The sequence below is a fragment of the Bos indicus genome, chromosome 27 (assembly GCF_029378745.1).
Source record: "Bos indicus isolate NIAB-ARS_2022 breed Sahiwal x Tharparkar chromosome 27, NIAB-ARS_B.indTharparkar_mat_pri_1.0, whole genome shotgun sequence".
In the NCBI taxonomy this organism is placed as follows: Eukaryota; Metazoa; Chordata; class Mammalia; order Artiodactyla; family Bovidae; genus Bos; species Bos indicus.
Genome location: NC_091786.1, coordinates 13724046 through 13738091, shown reverse-complemented (window position 1 = coordinate 13738091; position 14046 = coordinate 13724046). Strand labels below are relative to the sequence as shown.

Sequence of the window (14046 nt, the reverse complement as noted above, 5' to 3'; positions counted from 1 at the left end):
TTCTGAGTAGTTAGAACTCCTTAACATGGCTTATGAGACCTTTGTGATTATTATTTCCTCTGCTGGAGACCTCTCACTGCTCTTATCCCGGCTCCCTCCCCAATTCCTTTAGCAATCAGCTCAGACACCGGTCTCACCAAGTTCCTTGAGGGCCAGTCTAGTCCACTGTTGTGGCTCCCAGAATTTAGGACATATTCTTTTTGGCACTGAGCACGCATACAAAAATTTTGTTGAACAAAGTGAAGAATAAATTCAGTTCCTAGAGATTATGAGATCAAAACAGGCCAAAAGGATGTCTTAAAAGCACAGCAGATTTTTAGGTGTTTTTTTTTTTTTTCCAGGAACCACCATACTGTCCTCCATTGTGGCTGGGCCAATCTGCAATCCCATCAGTGTAGGAGGGTTCCCTTCGCTCCACACCCTCTCCAGCATCTATTGCTTGGAGATTTTTTGATGATGGCCATTCTTTACAACAGATAACCAACAAGGACCCACTGTATAGCACAGGAAACTCTGCTCCATGTTATGTGGCAGCCTGGGAGTTTGGGGGTGAATGGACAGACGTATATGTATGGCCGGGTCGCTCTGTTGTACATCTGAAACTATAACCACCTTGTTCATCGGCTATACTCTAACATAAAATACAAAGTTAAAAAACTTTTTCTACAACAGAGACACACTGCTTTCTTTCATCACCGTTTTCCTGTCCTCAGATACCATGCTAATCCTTGAATTCCTTTTTCTTTTTTACTCTAATAGGTACTTTTACATGTTCTTGATAAGTTGGACATTAGGCAATCCATACAATTGTAAAAAGTATTAAAAGAAATTATATGAAATACCACATATAATCTCAAAAGGGCAAGGCCTTATGTACTCATAAAGACAGATAATCCCAAATTCAGGAAGGAAAAGTTAAACCTTATAAACATTTGCCTTGTAAAAGCTTATCATCTGAAAACTTCTGCATGATGAAAGATGCCATAAACAAGGTTAAAAGATAATGAAAACTTGAGGTAAATTATCTACAACACACTTCATAAAGAGCTGATAAGTAGAATATATTTTTTAAAAAATCCTTAAAATTAAAAAGGAAAAGTCAAAAAACTCCATAGAAAAAAAATGGTCAAGAGAAATAAATAAGCAACCAGAAAAAGAAGAAACACAGTCAAGGAGCATATATAAAGATCATCAGTCTAACTCGTAATTAGGGAAATGCAAATGAAAACAATAAAAATGGAATCATTTCCACCCAGCAGACAAAATTCATATTTTTCATTTTGTTGGACAATTTTGCTTATGCACAATGATTATGTACAGACTATGAACATGGGGAAAATAAACACACTCCTACCCATGAAGTGTACAGTGGTGAAACTTAGTGTGAGGCAATTTGGCAGCAGCTACCAGAATTAAATTTAAAGCACCCTGTGACCCAGCAATTTCATTTCTACAAATCTGTTCCAAAGAAATATGTGTACATTTACACAAAGATTTATATGCAGATAAACACACATATACCCACACACAGATTCCCTACAGATCTGCCTTTATACCAAGAGCAAAAAAATAAGAAACAACTAAATGATTATTAATGGAGTAGTGGTAGAATTAATCAGGACATCTGTGCTTCTGTTATAAAGTAGGAGACAGACCTACACGTACTGACATGAAAAAAATCTCTTTGGCAGAATCAAATTTAGAACAGTACCTATCCTGTTCTCGTTTAAAGACATTAAGTGTGCGTCTAAGCTCACTGAGGAGGTGTAGAGACCCGCACTCTGAGTTGTTGACAGTGGTGATCTTGACAATTTGTTGTTGTTCAGCTGCTAAGTCATGCCCGACTCTTGCGACCCCAAGGTCTGTCTGCAGCACACCAGGCTTTCCTGTCTTCACCATCTGCTGGAGCTTGCTCAAACTCATGTCCATTGAGTCAGTGATGTCCTCCAACCGTCTTGTCCTCTGTTGCCCCTTTCTCCTCCTGCCCTCAATCTTTCCCAGCACTGTGTATGGCTGCTGGTAATAATCCTGCCCAAGAATGCAGAGGTTCTTAACCCGGAGAAAGGGGGCACTGTCTAAAGAGGTTCTGGACAATGCTCTTTGTTGTTCTAAAGCTTGCAGTGGCAGCGAATGGTAATGGGTATAAAATATAGGGAAGACTGTTAGTTTCAGCCTGTGTGAATATTTTTCCTCTCCTAAAACTCATTCAAAAACAGTGGTCAAACCCCATGCTTCTGAAAGCAAAGGTGGACTTCTCTTTTCTGGAATGGGATTCTCCTGGGATCTAAAACTTCTGTGGATAATAAAAGGGTTCAGTTCAGTTCAGTCGCTCAGTCGTGTCCGACTCTTTGCAACCCCATGAATCGCAGCAAGCCAGGCCTCCCTGTCCATCACCAACTCCCGGAGTTCACTCAGACTCACGTCCATCAAGTCGGTGATGCCATCCAGCCATCTCATCCTCTGTCATCCTCTTTTCCTTCTGCCCTCAATCCCTCCCAGCATCAGAGTCTTTTCCAATGAGTCAACTCTTTGCGTGAGGTGGCCAAAGTACTGGAGTTTCAGCTTTAGCATCATTCCTTCCAAAGAACACCCAGGACTGATCTCCTTCAGAATGGACTGGTTGGATCTCCTTGCAGCCCAAGGGACTCTCAAGAGTCTTCTCCAACACCACACTTCAAAAGCATCAATTCTTTGGCGCTCAGGGTTCAAAGTAACCTAAATCTCTCCCCTGAATGTATGCTAACTCGCTTCAGTCGTGTCTGACTCTTTACAACTCTATGGACTAGTCCTCCAGGCTCCTCTGCCCATGTGATTCTTCAGGCAAGAATACTGGAGTGGATTGCCATGCCCTCCTCCAGGGGATCTTCCTGACCCAGGGATCGAACCCGTGTCTCCTGCATTGCAGGGGAATTCTTTACTGCTGAGCCACCTGGGAAGCCCCTCTCCTCCGCAGTAGGATCTCACGGAGTCTTTCAAAAAAAAAGTAATTTCCCCCCAAATCATCTGCCAGGATAATGTATTTCAAGGCTCTGATACTGAGTGCCACTCTTCATTCTGACATCTGGATTCTTTTTAAGAAGTACCCAGGAACTCTTATGGGCTTACCTTGTGGCTCAGCTGGTAAACAATCTGACTGCAATGAGGGAGACCTGGGTTCGATCCCTGGGTTGGGAAGATCCCCTGGAAAAGGGAAAGGCTGCCCACTCTAGTATTCTGGCCTGGAGAATTCCATTTGACTGTATAGTCCATGTGGTCACAAAGAGTCAGATACGACTGAGTGATTTTCACTTTCGGAACTCATAATTTCCTCCATTCTCTTCCTCCTTCCTTCCCTCTCTTCCTTCCTTTTTTTGTTCTTTTTTAAACCATTCCCCTTCTGATTTTTTTTCTATTTTATTTAACTTTTCTTTTTTTAAAAATATATTCTGGAGAACACAACCATCTCATCCTCCTGCTAGAACTTTTTATAAATGTATTTTCAAATATTTCCTTATTTTCATTTGGAAATCTCCAAACTTAGACTGCCTCTGTCCATTCATCACATTCATTCTGATGCTTACATTAAAATATCATTCATCATTTCCCTCTTCTTTGTCATTTCTAGCACACACACCTGCTTGCTTCTGCAGTTTGAATCTTCTATTTGTATTTTTCTTCCTCCCTCTCTCAGTACTGTTTTTTCATTTCTAAATAACCTCAGTTGAATTGTGCTTCTTTTTTCTACCATGATCAGACTCTGCTGCTGCTGCTGCTAAGTCGCTTCAGTCGTGTCCGACTCTGTGCGACCCCATAGATGGCAGCCCACCAGACTTCCCCGTCCCTGGGATTCTCCAGGCAAGAACACTGGAGTGGGTTGCCATTTCCTTCTCCAATGTATGAAAGTAAAAAGTGAAAGTGAAGTCGCTCAGTCATGTCCGACTCTTCGAGACCCCATGGGCTGCAGCCTACCAGGCTCCTCCGTCCATGGGATTTTCCAGGCTCTAAAGGTATTAAAAAAAAAAACCTGTTTGAGGTATATCTTCCTGGCATATCCCCACAAAGTAATATTAATAACTCTGAAGGACAAAGAATAACTCCATGTACTTAAAAGTAAGAGGCATCATTCCTGGCAGGATTTATATTCTGACATTCTACCATCTTACACAGAATTTAGGAAGAGGTTTAAGTCATTCTTGGGCCTTCCACCATCCAATCTGCAGAAGAAGACTTGCCTCTTATGCCTCAGGTATCCATAGGGGAGCTGTCTATTTGAGGACCGGACAGGAAAGCAAGATGTCAAAGGGAGCTCAGACCACATCTCTCTAATGAGAAGAACGATAGGAACATGGCAGCCACTGCCACAGATTACGTATTTTGGAGAAATCAGCTCATTCATGAGTATCTACCTTGAGTTTCTATAAAGGTAAGAGTTGTCTCTGGCAAGCTGTTGCATTTTGATGCTCGCACTGTGGGACCACCATATGGGGAGTTATTGAAGTCAAGACACTCCCTATCGAATGCGAGTCCTAGCAGTGTGACCAGGCGAAAGCAATGGTGCTTTCTGAAGTATTGGGGGAACTGGAGAGCTGCCTTGTCAGGCTGGGGCATGGAAAGCATGCCAGAGACGCCAGCACTGACTTTCCTGTTCTCAAGTAAGACGGGAGCAAACTCCTGGAGGCAGTAAAGGTGGGCTACAGTCCATGGGGTCGCAGAGAGTTGCACACAAGTTAGTGGCTGAACCACAACAAAGTAAGAGGGCTGGAATTTGGAGGGAAGGAAGGAGAGAGAATAGAAGAAAGTAACAGAATTCTACTAGCCATATGAAATGGTTATAATAAAACGAAACGCTATTGATGGCTATTCATATTCTGATAGAATAATCTGTTTTTCTGCCCACCCACCATCCTTGGGAAAAAAAAAAAAAAGTGAAAGTAAAAGTGTTAGTCGCTCAGTTGTGTTCAATTCTTTGCGACCCATGGACTGTAGCCCTCCAGGCTCCTCTGTCCATGGAATTCTCCAGGCCAGAACACTGGAGTGGGTAGCCATTTCCTTCTTCAGGGGATCTTCCCTACCTGGGGATCAAACCTGGGTCTCCTGCATTGCAGGCAGATTCTTTACCATCTGAGAGACCACGGAAGCTTCTATCATTCTTACCCGGAGATAGAACTTTTCTGCCACTAGTAAGCAACTTTCTCTCTCTCTCTCTTTCTCTCTTTCTCTCTCTGTGAATGTGTGGTCTGTAAAGTTCTTAGAGTTGTGCTCTACAAATTTGCTCAGACTAGACTATGAAGCATTTAATTTTTGATTCAAGTCAAATCAACCTCTTCATTTTCTCCTTTTTTAGTTGCTTAATATGTTAAATGAAACTACTTAGCAACTTTCTGGCTAATTCACTATTTTTGACACCAAATGTAGATAACGTATCTATCATGGCACAGCTGCCACACGTCACAGAATTTCAACTATAGTCCTTATTTTAAATGTTCTGTTTTACTGTCCTCATCTAATGGTAATGGCAATAATATCCTCAATCACCAGACTATGTGTCTTAAGTTGGTGTTTAGTGTGAAAAATATTGTCTGTATACACATAACCCATGCTTAAGTTCAAGGAATCCTCTAGCTTGGGTTATAAGGCACCCAGGTTATAATCTTAGGGTGTAACAAAGCTGGTGCTGAGGTTCCTTCTCAGAAGATGAGAAAAATTAGGTTAGGGACAGGAATACAAATTATATGAGATAAGCAGAGAAGCCACAGGAGGTCTTCTATCAGGTCCGATTTCCCCTTGGAGAGGGAAGTCTAGAGATAGCAGAGTTTCATGCTAATAAGAATAAACAAAGAGGGAAAGAGGCCAATTCACAGCTGATAAATTCTGAGGAAAGAGAGAAACCGCCTTAGCCGATAAGGACACTAAAGAGTTGATCAGCCCCTAAATTACTCTGCAGGCTCTGCAGACTGGGCCCTGAAGTTTGCTTCTCTCTGCCAGAGGTGTAATCTCCTCAGTGTAATCTCTTAGAACACGAGGGTGAAACATCTGATCAAGGAGGAAGGCAAGCTAGCCTTCTTCCCAGGGGTAGGGGCTTCCTGGGAGGGAGGGGAAGGCTGCTGTATGGGCGTGCAGAGGACTGATGCTGCAGTTTCTACGACAGCACCGGGGCACAGGGAGGCAAGAGAGGCAACTGTGTATTATCAGGCAGAAAAAGCTTCGAGGGCTAAGGACCAAACACCTACATCCATCAGGACAGACAGCAGAGCGCAGAATTTGTGGCTCAAGTTTCCTGACAGTCCATGTTAAAGGAGCACAGGGAAATGAGTGAACAGTTAGGCAGGAATGAAGAGTGGACAGATAGCTGGGGATGAACGGGGAGAACTGCAACTCGTAGTCAGGAAGATGAGAAACAAGTAACATCTGGTTTGAGAATGACTCTGTGTGTTGTGTGTGTGTGTGTATGTTGGGGGCAAGGAGGAGAGCTGAGACTTGGTTCTGACCACCCTGCTTCCTAGAGAACAGTACAGGGCAGGCCTTGTTTTACTGTGCTTCCCTTTAAGGGGAAGATGTTGCATTTTTCACAATTCCAAGGTGTGTGGCAACTCGAAGTGGAGCAAGCCCAACGTGCCATTTTCCCAACAGCACTTGCTTACCATGTGTCTCTGTCTCATGTTTTGGTAATTCTTGCAATATTTCAAGGTTTTTCATCATTATTATATTTCTGATGGTGATCTGTGACCTTTCATGTTACTACTACAACTTGCTTAAGGCTCAGATGACGGTTAACATTTTTTAGCAATAAAGTATTTTTATATTGAGGTATACATGTTGTTTTTAGACACATTGCTACCACACACTTTAACAGGCTACAGTATAGGGTAATTTAACAGTATCCAATAGGCATAACTTTTATATGCACTGGGAATCCACACCCACCACATTCACATGACTTGCTTTTTCATGACACTTGCTTTACTGTGGGCATCTGTTGGATGTCATGTCTGCTCTATTTGGAAAGGAAAGGGCCACTTCAGCCTTCTCTGACAGCCTTTTATGAAGTCCACCTAGTCAAGGTGAGCACTTTGAAAGCGAAAGAAGGAAAACTGGATAATGAGAGCTGCTCCTTACAATGTAACATAGCCCTGGCAATTCACAAACATTCTTTCAGTGCTTCCACAAACTCCTTTATGCCTATTTTACATGTGAAACACGTGAAGTTTAACACAGCCAGGATCTTGTCTACGGTCATATAAGCAGTACGAGGTGGAGTGATGCACGTGTGCTCAGTACTAAGTCATGCCTGACTCTTTGCGACCCCATGGGCTGTAGTCCACCAGGCTCCTGTGTCCATGGGATTTTCCAGACAAGAATACTGGAGTGTGTTGCCATTTCCTGGTGGAGTGAAGACCTGACTGCAAACCTGCACTCGTAACCATCACCGAACTGCCCACGTGGACACTCCCAGAAGGGCAGGCTCAATGAAGGTGGAGGAAGGGAAACACGCATAGGGCAGGTCACACGTGGAGCAGGTGACCAGAGAGGGCTAGACAGAAACTACAATAATTCCTCCTGAAAAACTCAGGCCGAAAGGGACACCAGCAGCGAACAGCTCCACCGCTGCACACGCAGACACTCACTCTCACTCTCTATTCTCTGAGATCGAAACATACCAGCACAGAGGATGGGCACAACGGGAAAAAAATAACTATTTCTTCACTCTGGGCTTACGTGGGGTGGAATATCATACTCCTTTTCACAGGCTGTAAAGTTAAGGATAAAAAGGCCCTGGAAGTACAGCTTCAAGGGGATTGCTTTCTCTTCCTGGCCTTTCGACAGAAGAGCTCGGGAACTACCTTACATCTTTTGGTCTGTTCCGTTATTAACATACTGCTCTTGAGCTCCCAGTTCACAGGGCCCTAAAAACTGCATCAAGGAGAATCATCACCTGGAGATTAGGACAAGAAATGGAGAATAATGTACATTATACAGTAGCTTGGTTACCTTGCCTTTTCCCTGAATGATAATCTTGCATTTGTTTCAGGGAAAACAGGGAGCAAAATCATTCCATCAGCACTTATACATTTTTCAATCAATCTAACCTGTGGGGATCAAAATTTTTTTTTGGTAACAGATAAGCATGGACCCACGAGAACTTATGAACCGCGTTCTGGCACAGGCTCGCCTTCCCGCTCCGCATCTCTTACCTCCCTCATTGTCTTTGCTGTCAGTGCAGAGGGTCTCCATGGCTACGTCGCATCCTGCTCCTCGCCACCCTGGCTGGCAAACACAGTGCCAGCCGTTTTGGTCTAGCGTGCACCTTCCGTTGCTGTTGCACAGACCGGGGCATCCCTCTGTCAAAAGAGACAAAGAAGGACAACACAAGTGATTTGAGTATTTAAAGTTTTTGCACCTCAAATAAACAGATGAGGGACACTTAGTGGGAACAGGCCTTTCGAAACAGCACAAATACTGTAATTGCACATGGATAGAAAGAGCAACGTAATCTAAGGAATCTGATTCTTATCCAAGTGGCATCTTTGATTGGCCTGACCCTTGAGACACCACTTACCTGTGCAGGACAGAAATGTCTGCAATGACCCACTAAAATTGCTGCAGGCCAGACAAAATTAACTTACATTTTTTTTCCTTTAGCAAAGCAACAAGGTTGATGACTAAAGTGTGAAAAAAGCGTCACAGCGAGATCATTTCAGAAGCCCTAGAACAGATTTTTAATCTGCTGTAAACATTACTGGTCATTGGTTAGGACACATCTTCTTAAAAGTGCCTTGTTGCTTCCAAAAATTCCCTCTAAATTTAAAAGCATGAATGCGTGGGTACGTGGCTATGAAGGATGTTCAAAAGAGAATGTTAATTTTATCTGGCCTCAGAGTTGCCATATATTCATGTGAAATTACAGTGCATTAAATAATTGCACAAAGTATAGGCCAGTATCAATGACTATACTTTATGCCGAGAGTACATTCCTTTTCACAGAATAAGCAAAGCCCAGGAAATAGTGAAGCAGCTTAGCATCTATTCTAACAAACATTAGGATTCAGGCTGCATACGGATGGGACGGGACTGACAGGATTTCCAACTAAATGTAATAGCTGTGCATATCTGATTACTCAGGACGGACGAAATGAAATACCATAAGGACCACAGTAAAACATCGAGAGACTGAACAAAACACGGTAGTGACGTGCTTCAAGACAGAGCGCAGAAGAGTGATAGTTAGTGACAATCTCCCTAGAGCTTTTATGCTGTTACCTTTATATCCTATCTTGTCTGCTTTTATGGGCAAGGAGGGAAAATTTGGGAAACAATGAAAATAATTTAATATATCCAAAATCTATAATTGTTTCAGTCTAACATGACATTAAAAAAAAAAACAAAAACAAATTCTGCCACTTCCTACGGATGGTAACTGGCATGCAGCCAACATGATCTGTTTATGAGCATGACACTAGGGTAGGTTCTGGTGCTCTTCTCTATGAGTGTGACATGGCACTGACAGAAACGAGGGTATAAATGCTCTAAGATGGCAAGGATAATGGGCTCTTAACCAGATCTCTTTGGAAAGAATTAATTTATAATTTGGTATAAAGTATATATGTATATGAGTTAATGCCTGCTCTAGCAGTTGGGGGTTTGTTCTAGCTTCTTATAACTAGAATGCTTGTTTCGGTGACCAAATTTAAGGGAACCATCTCTTTAAGGATGTTTATTTTAGGTCTGTATTAAAAGAATTATTCATATAACTGGCTTTCCCTCCTTCGCTGTGGAACTTGAAAAGATCTCAAAGAGACTTTCTGTCTCTTCAGATTAGAGTTAACAGAAAGAAGACTGTTTTGACAGTCCCTTGCGGCAGGGTATGATGAAATTAGACTTACGGACGCCATCAAGTCAGGAGAATATTAATTTTGCTGCTTCTTTTCTTTCAGACAATTACCGTCTGTTTTTATGGATTATTCAATGCCTAAAAGGTAAATTTTCCTTATGGATGTCTCTGTTGTGTTTTTAATGAAAAAAAAAAAAAGTTTAATTGCCCCAGTGACAAAGGGACGCAGCAGTTGACTGTGTGCACACAGGAAGTTATTACATGAAAGCCTGGGTACTGCCATGAATAATTTCATATTCCAATGAAAAGCACAAACAAGGAATTAAAAAAAGGTAATCTGAGGAGCGAGGGAAAGGGACTCTTCTCTTCTGAAAGATATGGTTTTCACTTATTTCTATGATAACTGAAGACAAAGAATCTGCTGTTTTCTGCTGAGAAGAGTTATCATTTTCGTTCTCTAGAATGCACAGTATTTTGTAGTTTTTTTTTTAAAGAAAATCCCAAAACATAAATTATGATATCACATATATTTTGAAACATTGAGATAAAGCCAAAGGAGTTTCCATATGAGGATAAATGAGATTTCTCTCAACATATGTTAACCAGAATCTTCTTTAGATTGACAATTTCTTATTCTGTGATAAGAGTGAGCGTTTGTGATTCTTTGATTTAGAATTTAAAGCTTATGAGCTGAATTGCCAAGAATGAAGGTCTTAAAGCCAAAAAAAAAAAAAGAAACCCAAAAAAACTCCATAAACAAAAAACAGCAAATATACTGTTATCTTCAGTTTTTGGTTCCAGTGAAGACTAATGCTTTTACATAGGAATGAAATCTGTGATAACCCAAAATTATAAAAATGAGACACAGACACTGAAGTCTCAATACTTTAAATCCAAAGGATTTCACATAATGTAGGCCTGATTTATCATTTACAAAAATATGCAGGAAAACAATCTATTTTCATACCTACTACAAGCTAAACATGGTTATATAGAGATATATATGGAGATATGTCAACAAAGAGCAAGTATACAGTACCTTTAACTATCTTATCCAAATAGTGAGCTTGAGAAATTAAAAAGGAAAAAAGAACAGACAGACATTTCAGAAGTGTCACACGGGACAAGGAAATTTTCAGAATTTACATGCAAATTGAGCAGCTGCAGCTGACATCAGACATCACACGACAGAGATGCACTTCATATCTTCTACAAATGCAGTATATTCCCATTTTAGCAAATGCGGTCACGATTCCAGGAAATATTCAGCACTTTAAGGGAAAGTGTGCAGGTAAACTAACGCTTCCTTTTGCTGATTATTTGGGACGGACCCATTCCGATTCTTCCTAAGATTATACCTTCATAACTAAGTAGAACAAATGGAATCAATTTTTGTCATTAGAGAATTTTGGAAATTTACAAAACTATGAGATTTACAAATATCAAACTTTTGGAGGGGGTGAGAAAGTAATTCTCTTTCAATTTGTTTTGAACAAAGTAGTTTCATAAAGGTTACACGGTGGAAGGGCAGAAAGAACACACAGCAGCCCTGGGGGAACCCTGATACATTTTCAGATGCTTTCTTTAATCTGTGACATACACCCACAGAAATTCTACTTCATTCACCTTCTCTCGAGTTGCTTGCATATTTACAAAAGATCAAACTTTAATTGTTAATAATAAAACAAAAAAGCAAATGTAATATAGTATTATGAAAAAGGCATGCATTAAATTCTATACGATTTACCCAGCAGCCCTTGACTACTTGGCGGATGGACAATGATGTAACCCGTATGTAGCCCATTAGGAAATACAGACTGTTCTAAGATCTTGTTTCCTTTCAGGATTCATACAGGAATAGGCTCTGTTTCTCACAAAAGCTTTGCAGGAAGAGTCAGGATGAAGACTGAAGTCTCTTACTGTACCTGTCCATTTAATCTTTCATGAGGTTACAATTAGCCTACACCTTTCCTCTTGAACAGAAGCATAAAAATCCCTCTCTCTTCACTCAACAGAGAGACCTAATATATTCTTAATAAGCCTCAGATCTTCTTGCTTTGTCAAAATTCATGCATCTTTAATGATCTAAAATTGCTTTTCAAAGACGCTTATGTTGATTATTTTTCATTACTGACATATGCAAGTGGTCGCGGAACTCTTAACAGAATGATTTAAACTATAACTTTCAGTTGAGCGACTAAAGCCTGGCAGTTCTGTCACGTGCATAAACAAAACCATAAATGGTTCAGACCCATCTGCACCGTTTATATGAAAGGATGCTTCACTTTGCCACAGGATTCCATTAGAGGCTTCTGAACTGCATTTAAAAATAAGCATGTTTACAGCTAACTGACAATATATTGTGGGGGAAGTGAAGGAGGGGTTCGAGAAACAGTGTCAGGCACTAACCTGCAATTATAATTTCATAAAATAATTGTTTTTCAAGCATTAAAATACAACTGTATTACTGTATAACATCATTCATGTAATTTCTTAATAATTCCTTCCAAGCGTTATATAACCCAGTAGAGTCCCATGAGTGCTCGTTTGATATGGAGGATAAATAACGTGCCTTAAAACATTCTGGAGTTTCTGGTTCAACCAGGTTCTAGGGAATTATTAATACCACTTATCAGAGTTGGAGAATAAGCTTTTGGCTTTTACATCAGGTCCACTTCAATTAACACACAACAATAAGGAATTAATCCTGATCTGGATTAGAAATTCTAAAGGAAGAATAAATCAGAATCCAGCCAATCCTATTACTTTCGCAAACAATCGATTATGCAAAACAAGGAATTACAGGTAAAGGAAGGTTCGTCATTGGACCAAGAGAATGTCAAAAGTGGAGCTGAAATTAGAAAACAGATTTGAAGTACACAGCAGGTCAAATTTTACACAAAGATTTAAATATTAAAAATGTTTAAGGCACATTTTACAAACCGACCATAAGAAAAATATCTGCACTGCGGAAAAAATACCAAAATTTGTCATTTGCATTTTATATCATAGGAAATAGTTGTTAGGCTGATAGCTTAAAACTAAGAGAGGAAGGAGGTTAAAAAAAAAAACCAACCACTTTCTACATTTTGGCCTTGAAGAGTAAAATGTCCAACAATACCACAAGAGCCTGGCTCTAAATAATGAAGTTAAAAGAAGATGTCCATATATGAGGTTCAAAGAATTATTAAAAGTAATAATTGCAACAATGAAAACATCATTATATAAGTCAATACAGGAAATTATCAGAAAAATGCAGGCATGTTGTAAAAAGCCATTAGGAACAATAATCATAAAAATAATACAGTATATTTAAAAATTAATACACCTAATAATTGCTGAACTGCACATTAAGTTGCAAAAAAAAATCACTTTGAAAATGAGTAAGTGTATTCTGACATTGAAGGAAAGTTGTTTCTGTTAGATCTACTAAGAAGTTTTAAATTTGCTTTATAGAAGAAAACTCTATTTATAAATATGAGTGCTTGACATATAAAATGGAGCCCTTGGAAAAAAACTGTTCCGTGGTAAAATGTTGTATTCATAAAACACTTTCCCTGGAGTTTTGATTATTTATCTTTTTTTTTTTTTAACATTTCACATCATTTATTAATGCAGGACACATTAGATCCAAAATCTGCATTTTTCTAAGCATACTATGTTTGGATCTTTCGGATTTTTCTGCAGGTTTAGGTTATTTATATTTATCTTTTAAGAAGACCAAATGGGGCATAAGTGGATGAGTATTACCGTATTTTCTGTAAGACAGTGGTTTTTAATCTTTTCACGGTCTCAGTTCTCTGAGAAAAGTGCTGGGAGTTACGGATTCTCCATAATCTCTGGTTTCTCTCCCTGCCCCCTGAAAAAATGCACAAAAGCTCACAAAGCGCTGCTTATGACTTGAGCATTTCTGGAGCCCTGGTTTCATAACTGGCAAATTATGAACACCTGGCTGATGTATTAATGATGCCTGAATTTCTAGCTCTAAGCACTTCATCATTCTCTCATTCAATCTCCACCACAACCCTAGGATGTAAATACAGCTGATACGGTAAATACAGATGAAGAAAGGAAGAGTGAGGCAGTCTGTGTGAGGTCACAGGCTAGCCGGCCAGGCTGCCTGGCTCTGGAAGGTAACCACTGTCACAATGCCTCTTCTTAGACATTTCAGTTCAGTCACTCAGTCGTGTCTGACTCTTTGCGACCTCATGGACCTCAGCACACCAGGCCTCCCTGTC

General features: G+C 40.3%; 1 protein-coding gene across 8 annotated transcripts in view; it reads right to left on the bottom strand.

Annotated features, from left to right (window-relative positions):
- The window catches only part of TENM3 (teneurin transmembrane protein 3), a 2742616-nt gene that overhangs the window by 78330 nt on the left and 2650240 nt on the right, over nt 1-14046 (bottom strand). For 4 of the 8 annotated variants that reach the window (XM_070781691.1, XM_070781692.1, XM_070781698.1 and 1 more), the window contains 3 exons: nt 10848-10874; nt 9238-9255; nt 8172-8318 (listed from right to left, as the gene is read on the bottom strand). In XM_070781691.1, the coding sequence (XP_070637792.1) occupies nt 8172-8318; nt 9238-9255; nt 10848-10874 (192 nt within the window). The remainder of the gene's footprint in view (nt 1-8171; nt 8319-9237; nt 9256-10847; nt 10875-14046) is intronic. The other 4 variants (XM_070781693.1, XM_070781694.1, XM_070781695.1 and 1 more) reach the window with 1 other exon arrangement.